Here is a 16,013-nt window from a genome sequence, read left to right as displayed (position 1 = left end):
TTAAAAGCCTACGTTTGTACTTGTTCCCTGCCTTTCCTGTAACTAGTCTAGTCCAGGTACAGATTTGCTGTATCCACGACTCTTTGTAAGCTTCTGAGCCCCCCAAACCTTTCTGTGTTGGAGGGAAGCCTTCTGGCTTATCAGTGGGAGTGGTAAGCATTAAGTAGCCTATCTACCACAAGAGGAGTGGTTCCTGGCAGTTTTTTTCCATCTCTTTCAATGTTCTGGTTTACAAACCGCACTTACGCTTGTTTCCCACCTTTCCTGTAATTAGCCTAGTCCAGATACAGAGTTGCTGTATCCAGGACTGCTGGTAAGCTTTTGAGCCCCGCAAGCCTTTCTGTGTTGGAAGAAAGCCTTCTAGCTTATCAGTGGAAGTGGTAAGCACTAGGTAGCCTGTCTAACACGAGAGGAGAGGTTCCTGGCCCAGAAATTGTAGTTTATTGACCAAGCCTTTCTGTGCTGGAAGAAAGCCTTCTAGCTTATCAGTGGGAGTGGTAAGCACTAAGTAGCCTGTCTAACACGAGAGGAGAGGTTCCTGGCCCAGAAATCGTAGTTTATTGACCATTTGGACAGTTTGTCAGTCTCTTTCAACTTTCTGGTTTAAAAGACCACATCTGCGCTTGTTTCCCATCTTTCCTGTAACTAACCTACTGGGTAGCACTAGAAAGCCTTAAACTGATACAAGCCTTCTAGCTTAGAAGAGAGACTTTGGAGTGATTAAGTATCAGTTTTCTTTACTTTCTTGCTGTACTTAACTGTTTTCCACCTAAACGCATATTTTCCAGCGTTTATTGTGATTTAAAAGCTTGTTTTTTCACATATTGTACTTATATGACTGCCTGCACTTTTAAAAAGTTGTTTTTTGTTTAAATAAATTGTTTAACTGTTGTAGGTTACACACTAAAGTGCGATAGCCTTTTCTGATCGTTTGTAGTCGTTTAAAGCTGTTTTAAGTGTATTTTTTACTGTTTTTGCCTTATCTTTTCAAAAAAACAAAAAAATTCCTTGTTTCCCGCCTTTCTAAGCTAGTATAGTCCAGTTTTCAGGCTAGTGCTGAATTCAGGGCTGTGATACTAGTTTTTGAGTTGCCCATACCTTACTTTGATAGAAGGAAGTTTCTCTATTCACCAGTGAGAGAGGGGAGCTTTGAGCAACCTATCTGTCCCTGAAGGAGTGGTTCTAGCCCAGAAGTTAGTAGTTTATTGGCCATTTTGGGCTAATTTTTATCTCTCATTTCCCTACTATAAAAACCGCATTTGCACGGTTTTGTGCACCGGGCAGTGCCAATTAGCTACAGTTAAATTATTCCCAGCTCCACTAAGTCTCCTCTTCAGTTTGTCCCTTGAAACTAGTCTAACTCTCAACCTAAGCAATCAAAAAACATCCTAAAGCCCAGCACTTGCTCAGACCTAATAGCAAGCACTAATGTACCCTGACACTGATTGCCCAGCAGGGTAAGGCTCTTTATTCACCCCTCACCAACCAAGTGACTAAGCAGCTCACCCTACTATTCAGGCATGACCAAAGGGCAACTTCAGGTGCACTCTCCAGTCCAGCTGGTGAATCTGGGTATCCTGAGGCAAGGTTACAACTGCCTAATGTACACAGACAACCCTCTCCTCCTACCACAAAACACTAACATATGCGAGAGATGCAATTGTACAGCCAAACTGGAAGCTAAGCTGTCTCCACCCAAGACTGGAACAGACAGTCAAGAGGAGAAGGTTAACACTTGCACCACACCTCCAGCCGCACACAGACCTACTAAAACAGCACTGGCAAAAAATACACATAAATACACAAAAATCATACTCTGAAGCTCTAAATAAAAACCTGCAAAAGCATCAGAGACCTCCAAAGCAGACACCCAAACAACCTGCACTTCCCGTCACAAACCAGACAACACATAAAACACAAAAATCAGTGTGCTGCACAATCACAGCCCTTAAGGCGAAATAACATACCTAACACACTAGTAATAGGTGACTCTATAGTCAGACACACTGACGTCCCCACTCACTAGGCTGGACAAGCAGAAGGTTACTGTTAATTGCCTGTCGGGAACCAGAATCCGCCAAATAACACAAGCACTCAGGTCACTCCACAACAAGTACAATAAGGGTATGTCCTGGTAATCAGAAGGGTCTGCGTCATTGGATTCCTGGTCTGTAGAATCAGAAAGAAACAATTCTTGGTCTCTTAGCAGGGGAAGGCTGGCTTCCCCTAACTAGGGTGATAAGGTCTTCAGCCATTCTAAGCATTTGTTTTTGAGGCATGGGAACTTGAGCATGTGCTTTGGTCATCGGTTTTCTAGGCGTAGTGCGTACTCTGGGCCTGAGAAACTCTGTACTTTTAGCTAAAAATGAAGTTGCCTGTTTAATACAAATATTGGTAGGTCAGAATACACCCTCAGAAGCCGGTGCCTGCACAGTGGCTCCAGACCCATCCAAGGTAGAGACATCCGCAGGTTCCATAGTCGAAGAAGCATCTTTCAGCATACCGGACTCCGAATGGGTCTCAGCAGAGGCCTGCAAATCTGTAGAAGCAGGCATCAGGGGCTACAAAGGCACCTCACTGAGTACCAGAGGACTGGTGACTAACTATCTTTATCATTGCTCTTTTCCAGAAGACCGGTAGTCAGATGGCTTACCAAAGCCATTTTGGAATACAAAGAACGAGAGGGAAAGAATTTAGCGACAGAAATAGCACTCTAAGAACAGTTTGGGTGTTAAGGCACATCATAAACCTCGAGGAGAGAGATCCAGATAAAGAAATGCATTTTTTCAAACAGCATTTCAAGGAGCACTAAGCTTTGTGTGGCATATGCTTGCACAACTGATAAATCGGTTTCATTTGTAAATACTGAGCAGTATTTTCACAAAGGGAATTGTGTTTGCTGCACAGTACAGATTCTACATGCTGGAAAATTTACTGAAAACAACCATAGTTTTATTTGCACAGTTTTTTTTTAAACATTTACTTCAGTTTAATACAACTTTTTATATGCTTTGCAAAAAAAAAAAAACACAAAAAAAAACAAAATTCACTCAGTCCATTAAGTTTCTACTCAAAGAATAACACTAGCAACACTTATCTATAAAAAGGATAAAAGTAACAATAAAATACATTATGTCTGAGATGCACAGCAGGTGAATTAAATGAAGGGTGAAACACAGTGGCTTAAAGGGGAGCAAGTAATACCACAACAACAATGCCAAGTCTTCTGAAAGTGCTTTAAGTTGTAAATGATGTAGTCTTATACATGTACTTCATTACGGTTAAGGGAAGTTGATTCCAAAGATCTCCTGTGTCTACTAGGTAGCAACCACCACCATTATTTTATTATTTTTTTTTTTTGCTAGAAGAAAACAGGCACATCCACCTACTGATGATTCAAGTTCTGTGAGTTGGTACACCTGTAGGACTGCTGGATTGGGAAATGCAGTTACAGCACCAGAGAAATATATGTCCATATTTTAACTGAATCAGAACCAAATAGTTTATAAATTCAATCCAATGGATCTCTTTCAAGGAGACACACAGATGATTATAATTATGTTGACCTGCAATGAAGCATGCTACTGTACTGTATGCTAGCTTGAGTTTATGATGTAAGGAAAGAAAAGGACATGCAAGAAAACAGCCCATAAAGAAAAAAAGGAAGTTTCCAGTGCAACAGTAAAATGAGAAGATGGCGTGAAGAAAAGTTTTTCTTGGCTACATTGTGATGCAATCAAAGACATACTTATTAGATTTTAGCTGATTAAACTACTGAAATGTGCTTGAGAGAATGTATTCTATTTCTTAAACAGGGGACTTAAAACAGGTAATATTAGGCAGAGATGAACAATATAGGGATGAATCAACATTGGAATGAAGAGGCAAGGCTTCCTAAGTGGCCTAGAATGTTTGAGAAAGAAAAGCACATATTTTTTGTTAGACTTGTTGGGAAGATCAACCAATTTTTTTTAAACATCTTTATTAAATCACATTCCAATTTGCAATATGAGCCCACATGCATTATTAATAGAAAACAAATGGTATAACAGTTTCCAGTATTATCACGGTAGAGCACATTTATGCCTTCTTTTTAACGATTTTCATTTACTATAATGTTATGTAAATTGATCACGCCATGCTTTCCCTTAACCCTCATGCCTCCTCCAGAGTATTATTCTGTCTGTACAGTTCTCAAAAATTCCATTTATCTATGAAATTGGCTCTCTCCCTTTTCTAAAGATACAACCTACTATCTCCTTTACAACATTCAAAGCTTTTGGTTTAGATTTTGATTTTCTTGTAACTGCATTTTTAGCAAACATGGACAATTTAGATCCTATATTTTGGCTCAAAAAATCAGTTTTTAGTTACTACCATTTGTTCCCCCCAGTGTTTTCTGTCAAAGTATTCTGTAGGAAAATTTTAAACTCTGCCAGCTCACTAAATTACCCCCAAAAGTACCCAGTTTCCTCCTTTTTTTCCTGATAATATATTCAACAACTGCAATTTACCTGAGAAAAATATTTCTGATGAATACTTGGGATATAAAAATACCTGTGCTGCCTCCATTCCACAAAACCACATAAATCCATATCTACTGATTTTGTTAACATCTTTGCCATTCTCTTATTGTCTCAAAGAACAGACACTATTCGTGTACAAGTTTGGAAGTTGGGATGGAGGAAAATGCTAAAGATCTGGAAGGTTTTGCTTGTCAGTATTTAAAAAGGTGGGGTGGGGTGCGGTGGGAGTAACAGCATCTTGGAAGAAAGCTGTGGTGGCTGCTTTACCAAAAAAAAAAAAAAAAAAAGGTAAAATCCCTCCAAGACCAACTTCATATAGACACATTTCAATTTTAAACCATGGTTACAAAGTGTTTATGTCAGTATAGCTTACAGAATGGCAAAGATGTCAAAAAAGTTATAAATATGGATCAATATGGTTTTGTGGAAGACAGGCAAACATTTGACAACATTAACAGAACAGTGATGATCCAAAGGGAAAATGCCAGTACTGTTATTGGGTCTCCGATGCAGAGAAAGTATTTGACATTGACAAAGTAAGCTGGGATTTTATGAGTAGGACAATGGTAGCATTTGCATTCACTGGCAGAATAACAGGGTTAATTAGGAGGCTATACGAAGGGTCAGACACAAGAATTAAGGTGGGAGTGTTCCTTTCCAACAAACTGTGTTTAAACAAAGGAACAAGGCAGGGATGTCCTCTACTCATTAGCCACCATTCTCATTCATCAAATAAGGCCCAGAAATTATCTGGCATTCCATCTGGTGTTGGTTTCATGTTCAGAGGCAGAATCCTAAACTAGGCACACTGTATAATCGGGAAAGGGAGTCTGCCAACAAAATTCTCTGTGCCTGACATATGTTATGCTTCAACTGTCATGTTCAACATTAAGCATTTTCTGCATCTCCAGAATGAACAGCATCAGAACTACTAGGTTAAAAGAACTTTTTATGTTAGAAGGAAAATTTAGGACATGTTGGAGAGACAGATATCCTTCGCAGAGAATTCACGTTTTCTGGAACAAGCTCCCCATGTATAGGTTCATACTAGGCTATCTGCCCTAAGGCATTTATAAGCCTAGCCAGAGTGTGTTTGGCTTTCGCCACCCATTTTAAATTAATTTTGCTATGCTCTTTTTCGAGGTTAGTATACTGTGCCTCTGTCTAACAGTGACACAGAAGTGATACCCGGGGTAAACCTATGATCTCCCATCCACTCATCAAGATTCCTCTCGAAGAGAGTCAATGAGGGACTCTGCCTAACCTGGACTGGGATTTTATTCCAGAGTGAAGGGAGCCTCTGGGTTATGAATCTGTCCCTCCAGCATGTCCTATTTATTTCAGTGCTGAGGTTCAAGTCTCTCGAGCGTAGCTCGATGGGATTTGGATTTTCTGAGGTGCAGCATGTCCATTAATTCCGGGTTGGACATGGTTTTATATGTCAGGCACAGATCGCCTCTGAGCAGGCAGTATGCCACTGAGTAGAGCTGGAGTTTCTTTAACCGGGCAGCATATGGCATCTGTTTGAGCCCTTTGATCCTCTTGGTGAGGTAATGCTTGGGGTCTTTCCAGTTGCTGCAGGTGTCTGGTAAGGTACATCCCAAAAGGGGCATTGTACTCAATTATGGGCCTGATGAGGGATGAGTAAAGAGGCACGATGACCTCCTCTGATCTAGATGTGAATCCTTCATGATTAGGTGGGCAATATAAAATGTTTTTCTAACCACTTTGGCCACGTGGTTGTTAAATGAGAGATTGCTATCAACTTGGGTCCCCAGGTCCCTAATTACTTCTTCTGTACTTAATGGATTACCACCTATGTGGTAATTTGTGGGCACTTTGTTTTTGCCAAAGGGGATGACTATACACTTTTTGGTGTTTAGCTTGAGGTCATGGCTCTGGCACCAGTTGTCTGTTTCTATGAGGCCCTTTTGGAAGATGCTTGTGTCGGCTGGAGAGTCTATTATGGCACCCAGTTTGCAGTAATCTGCGAACTTGGTCAGCCACAGTCCTTCCGTGTTGGTCTGTACCTCCGAGAAATATATACCGAACAAGAGAGGTCCCAGGACTGAGCCTTGTGGGATGCCACTTGTAACTGGTTTGGAGTCTGACATGGCTCCAGCAATTCTAACCATGTGGGTTCTGTTCTTGAGCCAGTTTGCAACCCATCTAGTGACATAGGGGTTTATATTTAAGCTGGTGAGCTTATCTATAATGCCCGAGTGGGGTATTGTATCTAAGGCTTTTGCGAGGTCCAGGTAGGCTGTGTGGACCACCTTCCCCTCATCAATGGCCTTGGTGACTGTTTCAAAGAAATTGACCAGGTTTAAGAGGCAGGATCTGCCCTTAACAAAGCCGTACTGGGTAGGATCCAGTGTCTGTAGGTCCCCAATATCTTTATTTATGAGGTCCATGATGATCCTTTCCATAGCTTTGCAGACCAAGCTAGTCAGGCTTATGGGGCGATAGTTTCCAGGATCCGTTGAGGGACCACTGTTGCTGTACGCCACTCTTTGGGTACATATCCTGTAGTAAGGCTGAGATTGAACAGTAGTTTTAGGTTTGGGTTTAGCTCTTCTTGGAGTTCATGTAGGACGCAGCCCAGGACACCATCTGGTCCCTTTGATGCTGTGTTTTTTGCTTTGGAGAGGGCGGCTCTTACCTGAGCATCTGAGATGTCAGGGGGGCAGCACTCTGCTGGGATAGATATTTGCCATTTTGGTGGGGGGGGGGGGGGAGTTTGCACTGAACCTGTCAGCTAGGATGTTGGCAATGTCTGCATGTTCGGTGTAGTGTATTTTTGGTCATTTTGGACTAATTCTGAGCATATCTGGGAATTCCCACCCAGGTTCCTAACATAACTAAAGAAAGCCTTGTGATTATCCTTAGTGTCCTGTGCAATTTTTCTCTCGAAGCTGGCCTTAGACGATTTTATGAGTGCCCGTAGTTTTTTGCTAATAATGATCAGAGATGCCTTCCCTTTTTGGGATTTTGCTCTATCATGTAGTAGCTTCCTCCTTCTATTGTATAGTTTGTTTATGGCTGGGGTCCACCAGACAGGGCGTCTGCCTTTGGAGGATTGGGTCTTGGTTTTATTTGGGATTGCATGATCCATGCATTCCTGAAGGTGTTCATAGAATGCGTTTATAAAGGATTCTGCAGTCTGGGCCGTATTTTCCACAGGCCAGGGGGGCTTTGAAGGATTCCACCTCGGTTTTGAGGAGTGTGAAATATGCTTTAGAGAAGTTTTTCACTGTGGTTTTCTGGGCAGGGGGTGGGGTTGGGATGTGAATATCCAGTGAGATTAGTTTATTGTCTGATCTTACCAGTGAGGGATACACTTCTAGTCTGGAGCATAGAGTCCCCATGTTGGTGATGATCAGGTCCAGTACGTTTTCCCCTCTTGTGGGAGTGGTAACAAGTTGTTCCATAGCATTTGAGTTTATAAATTCTAGGAACCTTTGGGCTAGGGTGTTGGAGCTAGAGTAATGCTCCCAGACTATGTTTGGGTAGTTGAATTTGCCCAATATAATGGTGTTTGGAGAGACCTTCATATTATCCAGTGTTCTCAGGAAGGCCAAGTGGGGTTCCTGGGTTTGGGAGGGTGGTCTGTAGCAGGCTATAAACTGGAAGGCAGTTTTACCCACTGTTAGTTGCACATGGATAGTCTCTGATGCTTCGTGCTGTGCCACCAACCTGGAGATGTGGGTATCTTTGATGAATATTGATACTCCCCCTCCTTTTGTGGTTCGGTCCAAGTTTTGGGGCCGAAAAGCATGGTATGAGGTACAGGTTCATAGGTAGGTACTAGGCTATCGGCCCTAGGGCCCATACAAGCCTAGCCAAAAAATGTACCCTGGCTTTTGCCACCCAAGAAAATTATTTTCCTGTGCCCCTGTCGAGCAGAGCCACAGAAGTGATCCCCGGGGTGAATTTCCCATTTCCCATCCAATCATCAAGATTTTTCTTGAAGAGTGCTAATGAGCAGCTCTGTTTGACATAAATAGGTAGTCTGTTCCAGAGTATGGGAAGTCTCTGGGACAGGAATATATCCCTCCAGCATGTTCTGTTTATTGTGGTGACAAAGTTAAGGTCCCTAGAGCGTGTAGCTCGGAGGGATTGGGATTTCTTTAAGTGGAGCATGTCCAACAGCTCTGGGTTTGACATAGCTTTGTATGTTAGGCAGAGATCGCCCCTGAGTAGGCGATATGCGATGGAGTAAAGCTGTAGTTTTTTGAGACGGTCTGCATAGGGCATACGTTTGAGGCCATTAATCCTCTTTGTGAGGTATTTCTGTGGTCTTTCCAGTTGTTGTAGAAGTCTTGTGAGGTGAATACCATAAGGGGCATTGTACTCTATAATGGGTCTAATGAGTGATGAGTAGAGAGGAACAATGACCTCTTTTTTTCTGGATGAGAATCCTTTTGTGATGAGATGAGCCACATAGAAGGATTTCCTGACCACTGTGGCGATGTGATTATCAAAGGAGAGACTACTGCCCACCTGTGTCCCAAGGTCTCATCACATTTTCGGCATTAAGTAGACTACCAGCTATGTGGCAGTTCATGGGTACAGAGTTTTTAACCAAAGGGGATGACAATACACTTTTTGGCATTGAGCTTCAGGCCATGGCTTTGACACCAGGTATCCGTCTCACTGAGGCCCTTTTGTAGTTTGTCCACATCGTTAGGAGTTTCGATTATGGCTCCTGGTTTGCAGTCATCTGCAAACTTTGTTAGCCAAAGACCTTCTGTGTTGGCCTGCACTTCAGAGAAGTAGATACCAAACAGGAGAGGACCCAGGACTGAACCCTCTGGTACTCCACTTGTCTCTGGTCTGATGTCGGATTTGGAATCCGCTAGTTTCACAGTGTGGGTTCTGTCCGTGAGCCAGTTGGCAACCCATCTTGTTACATAGGGATTTATACCTAGTTTAGTGAGCTTATCTATAATTCCAGAGTGGGGGATGGTGTTGAAAGCCTTGGCGAGATCTAGATAAGCTGTGTGAACCATTTTACCCTAATCTATGGCTTTGGTGACTGCTTCAAAGAAGTCAATCAGGTTTAGGAGACATGATCTGCCTTTTACAAATCCAAACTGTGTAGGGTCCAGAGTTTGGAGATTACCAATGTCTTTGTTTATGAGTTCCATGATGATACCTTCCATGGCCTTGCAGACCAGGCTCGTCAGGCTAATGGGGCGGTAGTTCCCAGGGTCCGTCGTGGCTCCCCCTTTGTGGAGTGGGATAACTGTCGCGGTGCACCATTCAGTGGGTACAAAGCCTGAGGTGAGGCTATGATTGAACATGGTACTTAGGTAGGGTGCCAGTTCATTCTGTAGTTCGTGTAGAACGCAGCCTGGGATATTGTCAGGTCCCATGGATGCTGTGTTCTTGGCTTTGGAGAATGTGTTTTTTACCTGTGCCGCTGTGATTATAGGAACTTTGCATTCTTCAGGTATAGAGATGGGCCCTCTAGGGGGTGAGAGGGGGGTAAAGTTAGCACTGAACCTATCTGCTAGGATGTTGGCAATATCAGTTGGTTCTGTATATTTAGTGCCATTATGCTGTAACTTGGAGCAGATCTGAGTGTTTCCATTTATATTCTTGACATAGCTATAGAATGCTTTGTGGTTGTCTTTAGAGTCAGTGGCAATTTTATTTTCGTAACTAGCTTTGGAGGATTTTATGAGGGATCTCAGCTTCTTACGGAGGTTGACCAGGGAGTTCCTCCAGTCATGGGATTTTACTCTTTTTTGCAACAGTTTCTTTCTTCTGTTGTAGAGTTTGTTTATGGCAGAGGTCCACCAGATTGGCTTCCTTTTTTAGAGGATAACATCTTGGTTATATTAGGGATAGCATGATCCATACACTCGTGTAAGTGCTTATAAAGGCAATTTGTGTAGGATTCGGCAGTCATACCTCTATTGTCCATCTGCATGGGTGTCATGAAGTTTGCCACTTCTGTCTTAAGAAGTGTGAAGTTGGCTTTTGAGAAGTTTTTTACGATGGTTTCCCTAATTGGGGCTGGGGGTGGGATGTGGATGTCTAGGCTGATTAGCTTATGGTGGGATCTGACCAACGAGGAATTGACCTCTGGTGTGGAACACCGGTTTCCCATGTTGGTAATGACCAGGTCTAGGATATTGCTGCCCCTGGTGGGGGTGTGAATAAGTTGATCCAAGGCATTGGAATTTATGAATTCTAGAAAACGTTGAGCAAAAGAGTTGGTACACGAGTAGTTTTCCCAGTTAATGGTGGGGTAGTTGAAATCGCCCATTATTAGGGTGTTGGGTTGTACCCTAATACTTTCCAGTGTATCAAGAAATGAGGAGTGTGAATCCTGGGGCATGGTGGGGGGTCTGTAGCAAGCTACAATTTGGATTGCGGTCTTGCCCAGAGTTAGTTGCACTTGGATAATCTCGGATGCATTATGCTGTGCAACTAGCCTGGAGGCGTGGATATCCTTAATGAATATGGACACGCCTCTGCCTTTAGTGCCTCTTTCTGGGTTAGGTGGCCAAAAAGTGTGGTATGAATTGAAGCCTGGTAATGCAGGGGTGCTCTCTGGAGCTTTGAACCAGGTCTCTGTCATTGCACAGATGTCAATGTTCTCCATTTTAAGGAGTGCCTCGAGTGAGTGCATTTTGAGGTTTAGACTTCTAGCATTGAGTAGCATTACCCTCAGATTTTGCTTGCTTGTACCTGTTACGGTGGTGAATATGTCATTTGAACCTTGCCTAAAAAAGGCACTATAGGGGTTGCAAGAGTCTTAGCCAGTATCCGGAATCCTAAGGGCGACAGGTGCAGGCCATCTCTGGCAAAGCATCGTGGATTGTCAATCATGTCGTCCCAGGCAGACAAATACTGGATTCCCTTAGAATGACACCAGAAGCTTAGTCAATTGTTGAAGTCAATCATTTTGTCCTTGTACTGTGATATCATTCTGGGAAATGGCAGGATGCTACTCAGGGTTAGGGTCATACCTGCCTGGGATACAAGATCGGAGAGCTCCTCCATGTCTCTTTTCATGTAGTCCAGGGAGGTACGTCTCAGGTCATTCACACCAACATGGACAATGACAGTGTCATATTTGTACTTATTGTGGAGTGACCTGATTGCATGCGTTATGTGGCAGATCCTGGCACCTGACAGGCAGCTGACAGTAACTTTCTCCTTGTTTAGTCTAGTGAGAGGAACATCAGTGTGCCTGACTATAGAGTCACCTATGACTAGAGTGTTGGGTACGTTGTTATGCCTTATGGGCTGTGGTTGAGTGGCACACTGAATTTGTGGGCTATGTGTCATTTGGGTTGTGTTGGGGGGGTGGAGTTTGCTTGCATTTATGCTTTGGATGTCCCTGATGCTTGGACAGGTTTTTATTGAGAGCCTCCGTGAATGTAGGTGTGTGTTTTGTGTTTCTGTGTGTGTGTTTTGGTGGTGTAGGTTTTGAGGGACTATGTGATGAGTGTGGTGCGGTGCAAGTGTTTACCTTCTCCTCTTGACTGTCTAGTCCAGTCTTGGGTGAAGAGAGCTTTGCTTCCAGTTTGGCTATATAAGTGCATCTCTCACAGGTTGTAGTGTTGGGTGTAACCTGGAAGTGCTGGGGTGCTCTCGGGAGCCTTGAACCAGGTTTCTGTTACTGCACAGATATCGATGTTCTCCATGCTAAGGAGAGTTTCGAGTGCATGCATCTGGAGGTTTAGACTTCTGGCATTGAGTAGTATTACTCTTAGTTTCTTATCCCTTGTGATACCTATGGAGGTGGGTTTGTCTTTTGAGCCTTGCCTAAAAAAGGCACTATGGGGGTAGCAAGAGCCTTTGCCAATATCCGAAAGCCCAGGGGTGACAGGTGCAAGCCGTCCCTAGCGAAGCATCGTGGCTTGTCGAGCATGTCATCCCTGGCTGACAGGCATTAGATCCCCTTTGAATGACATCAATACTTAAGCCAATTGTTGAAATTGATCATCTTGTCTTCATATTGTGGCATCATTCTTGGTGAGGGTAGGATGCTACTCAAGGTCAGGGTCATACCGGCCTGGGCTACATGCTCAGAGAGCTCTTCTATGTCTCTTTTGATGTACGTCTCAGGTCATTCACACCAGCATGGACAATGACCGAGTCATATTTGTACTTGCCTTGGAGTGATCCGAGTGCTTGTGTTATGTGGCGGATCCTAGCGCCTGACAGGCAGCTCACTGTGACCTTCTCCTTGTTCAGCCTGGTGAGCAGGACGTCAGTGTGCTTGATGATAGAGTCCCCTATCACAAGTGTATCAGGTGTGTTGTTTAGCCTTAAGGGCTGTGACTGCTCGGCACACTGGCTTTGTGAGCTATGTGTTGCACGTGTTTTGTTTTGGGGTAGCGGTTGCTTGGGTGTCTGCTTTGGAGGTCTCTGCTGCGTAAGCAGATTTTTATTTAGAGCCTCGGAGTATGTTTTTGTGTGTTTATGTGTTTGGTTTGCTGTCGTGGTAGGTCTATGTGAGACTGGAATTGTAGTGAGTGTGGTTTCCTTCTCCTCCCGACTTGGTTACGCCAGTACTGAGTTGAGAGCTTAGACTCCAGTTTGGCTATATGGTTGCATCTCTCACATGTGTTGGAATTTGTTGGGAGGAGGAGAGAGTTGTCTGTGTACATGAGGCAGTTGTAACATTGCCTCAAGATTCCCAGTTTCACCAGCTGGACCGGACAAGAGATTGACAACTAACCTTTGGACATGCTAGAATAGTATTGAGAATTCCTTTATAATTGAAAAAAAGGGCCAATGGGGAACAAGGTACTAAAGGGGAGTTTGTGAGGGTGTAGTGCTTTTAATTTTTTAGTGCCGACATATAATTGCTTTAGTGAGCAAGTGCCAGGTAACTTAAATGCAATGTGTTACAGGTTAACTTAAATGCAAAAACGACAAACAGTAACTTTCTTTCAAGTGAAACAAGGAAGTAAGTACAGTAAGCAATGCAGATATCACTAGGGATCCACAGAAGCGCTGAAAAGCCGTGTTTCAGGGAAATAACAAGCAAACAAACAACAAGCATACAAACAAAGCTAGACTCAGCAGGCCTGGATCTAGTCTATGCTACAGCAAACAAGGTGTACCAATTTCAGTAAGAAACGGTTCAAATATGCAGGCACTGTAAGCCTTTAACCAGAAATTCCCAGCTCAGAAGGGTATGTGAACCAGAGCTCCTCTCTAACCATATTTAAGTACAGCTAGGACCAATGGATGGGTAATCTGAAAATTTCCCCAGGTCTGGCACCTATATCTCTGACAGAGGCAGTCAGTAAATCAGCCCCCATATAAATCGAATTTGTGGGTCACATTTGGGTTGCACATCTATGCATATAAGGGCCCCTAGCAGTCAGCAGTGTAGTCTACACCTATGAACCTATAAGCTTGCATTCTCAAACTGCCCAGCATTTGGAGCTGGCAAAGGTTATTTCATTGCACATTCATTTACTGGAATGATGCTGGCAGAGGACAATGACCTGAACCAAACATGGTAGCAGTAAGACAGAATAATAATAATCAACAGTTCATACTGAAGTTGGCAACAGACATACAGATTTACCGTCTTTTTCAGTGACCATAGAAGTATTCTTGAGTAGAGCAACGATTTAAATATGAATCCAATCCAAACTTAGCAGTAATTCAATGCACTGTAGTAAAACAAAATACTCTAGTAGGTTCTAAAGTTGGTTTAGTGTTCGGGCGATAAGAGTTAAGATTCTTTTGCTGGCCAGCGAGTGATTCTAACAAGTCTGAAAAAAATGCATTTCGGGCATACCTCTTTCAACTTGTTAGCGCACTCCGGCAAAAAGCCAAACATTACCAGGGAAAGAATGGCTTGAAATCATGGACGTCTACTTTTACGCACTAGTACTACCGAGTTAGTTAGTAAAATGAACTAACTCCTTTCTCTCATTCTAAAGAACATAAACGAGTTCTGTAGACGTAACCAACGCCTTGTTTTACTTTATATTAAATGATAAACCAGTCCATAAACAAGTTCTAGAAAGGTAACCAGCGCCTTGTTTCACTTTATATTAAATGCCAAGCCAGTTCACAAACGAGCTCGGTAGGCGTTAGCCTTATATTACTTTATATTAAATGCTACACCAGTCCTGTACATTCTCCGTTTTGCACTCATTTTTTATGTCTTTAATTCAAGATGCATACCTCGCTTGAGCACCTTTACGAGTCCTGTATATTTAAATTATGGTGGCCCTGCCTACAATTTGAAGTTACTGATCTCATCCATCTCCCCCTTGGGAAAAAAACGATTTTACATAGAACCTCTGGGTATAGCGAAACAATGGACGACAGAGGCACACTGATGAGACTTTAATGTCGAGCTGTGCCACCGAGTGTAGGAGGACTGCAGTTACCCTTTGACACCTCTGTTGACATAGTACGCTGCGGAACTGAGAATATAAAGACGTGTAGATAAATTTACACGTCTTTAAGTAGCTGTGGGATACGGTAAGCGACTGCCGGCAGGGGGTGCTATAATGCCGAACTGAATGGTTTCTTTCTCACGTCACAGTTCTTGCGAGGGCGTCTGTTGTCTAAAGGCCGCAGTAGCAAAGCATTTTTGTCTTGGGTCGTATCTCTATTTTTTTGTTATTTGTGCGTCAACAAATTTGACTGACAGTCATCTATCACCAGCAGTGACTTTTCCCCTGTAACGTCTCCATTCACTTTGTACCATGCGTAATCCGAGACTCGTCACACTGCGGTAGAAGTGCACTGCTACGGTTGTATCAGCAGGGTTCGCTGTGGCGCTGGTCGCCCCTCAGTTGGTAGTTCTGATGCTGTGTTGTCTTCTCTCTATAGCAATGAGCAAGCAGGCAAAAACAGAACGGTAAAGGTGGCGGGTAGTGCTGCTTTCTTGCAGCCACAACCTCTGGACTCAGGCCCGTAGCCTCATGAGGAAGCTCCATGCTGACTGACGCTGGGAGATGGGAATACTCAATATTACAGACCAGGTAGGGCTACCATGTAAAAGTGGATTTGGTACTGTGCAGGAAACATCGCGGCTTTGAGGCCTGTGCATCTGTCGGTAGATCCCATGGGTACAGAGGTGAGGTGCTGGAGGCCCTTTAGAGGAGTTGGTGACGCGGGAACTTAATTGATTGCCTGGGGGAAGGGTGGTATTTTTGCTTGTTTATATTTTGTTTGTTAATTCGCTTATTGGGATGCAGGCCCCGCCCCCTTGTAACCCGCATAACATATTCCCCCCACAGTTCTGTCGTCCTCGCACTAAGTATTAATTATTGTTTGTTTCTTTTAGTTTGGGGCTACTCACTGTCCACTGTGACTTTAGAAGTTATCAGCTTATAGTGGTTTATGAATTTGTAGTTATCCTTTGTGTGCACCGAATTTATCTGATGCTTTCTCCTGTGTGTGTGGGGAGAGGAGGATCTTGAACATTGTTTTTTGTAATTGCTTGTCAGTTTCTGATGCTAGGAGGATCTTTAACATTATTTGCCG

The 16,013-nt window shown here is 43.3% G+C and overlaps 1 protein-coding gene across 1 annotated transcript in view; it reads left to right on the top strand.

The window, feature by feature from the left end:
* Positions 1 to 14,796: 14,796 nt before the first annotated feature.
* Positions 14,797 to 16,013, top strand: part of ANKRD52 (ankyrin repeat domain 52) — a gene marked incomplete in the record, with an annotated part of 2,835,210 nt that continues 2,833,993 nt past the window's right edge. Inside the window, 1 exon segment of the mRNA XM_044083713.1 lies at positions 14,797 to 15,508. Coding sequence (XP_043939648.1) covers positions 15,482 to 15,508 — 27 coding nt within the window.

Source organism: Protopterus annectens, chromosome 9.part0 (genome assembly GCF_019279795.1).
Source record: "Protopterus annectens isolate FY-2018-M chromosome 9.part0, PAN1.0, whole genome shotgun sequence".
NCBI lineage: Eukaryota > Metazoa > Chordata > Ceratodontiformes > Protopteridae > Protopterus > Protopterus annectens.
Note: the sequence above shows the minus strand (reverse complement) of the source record. Positions and strands in the feature narration are given on the sequence as shown.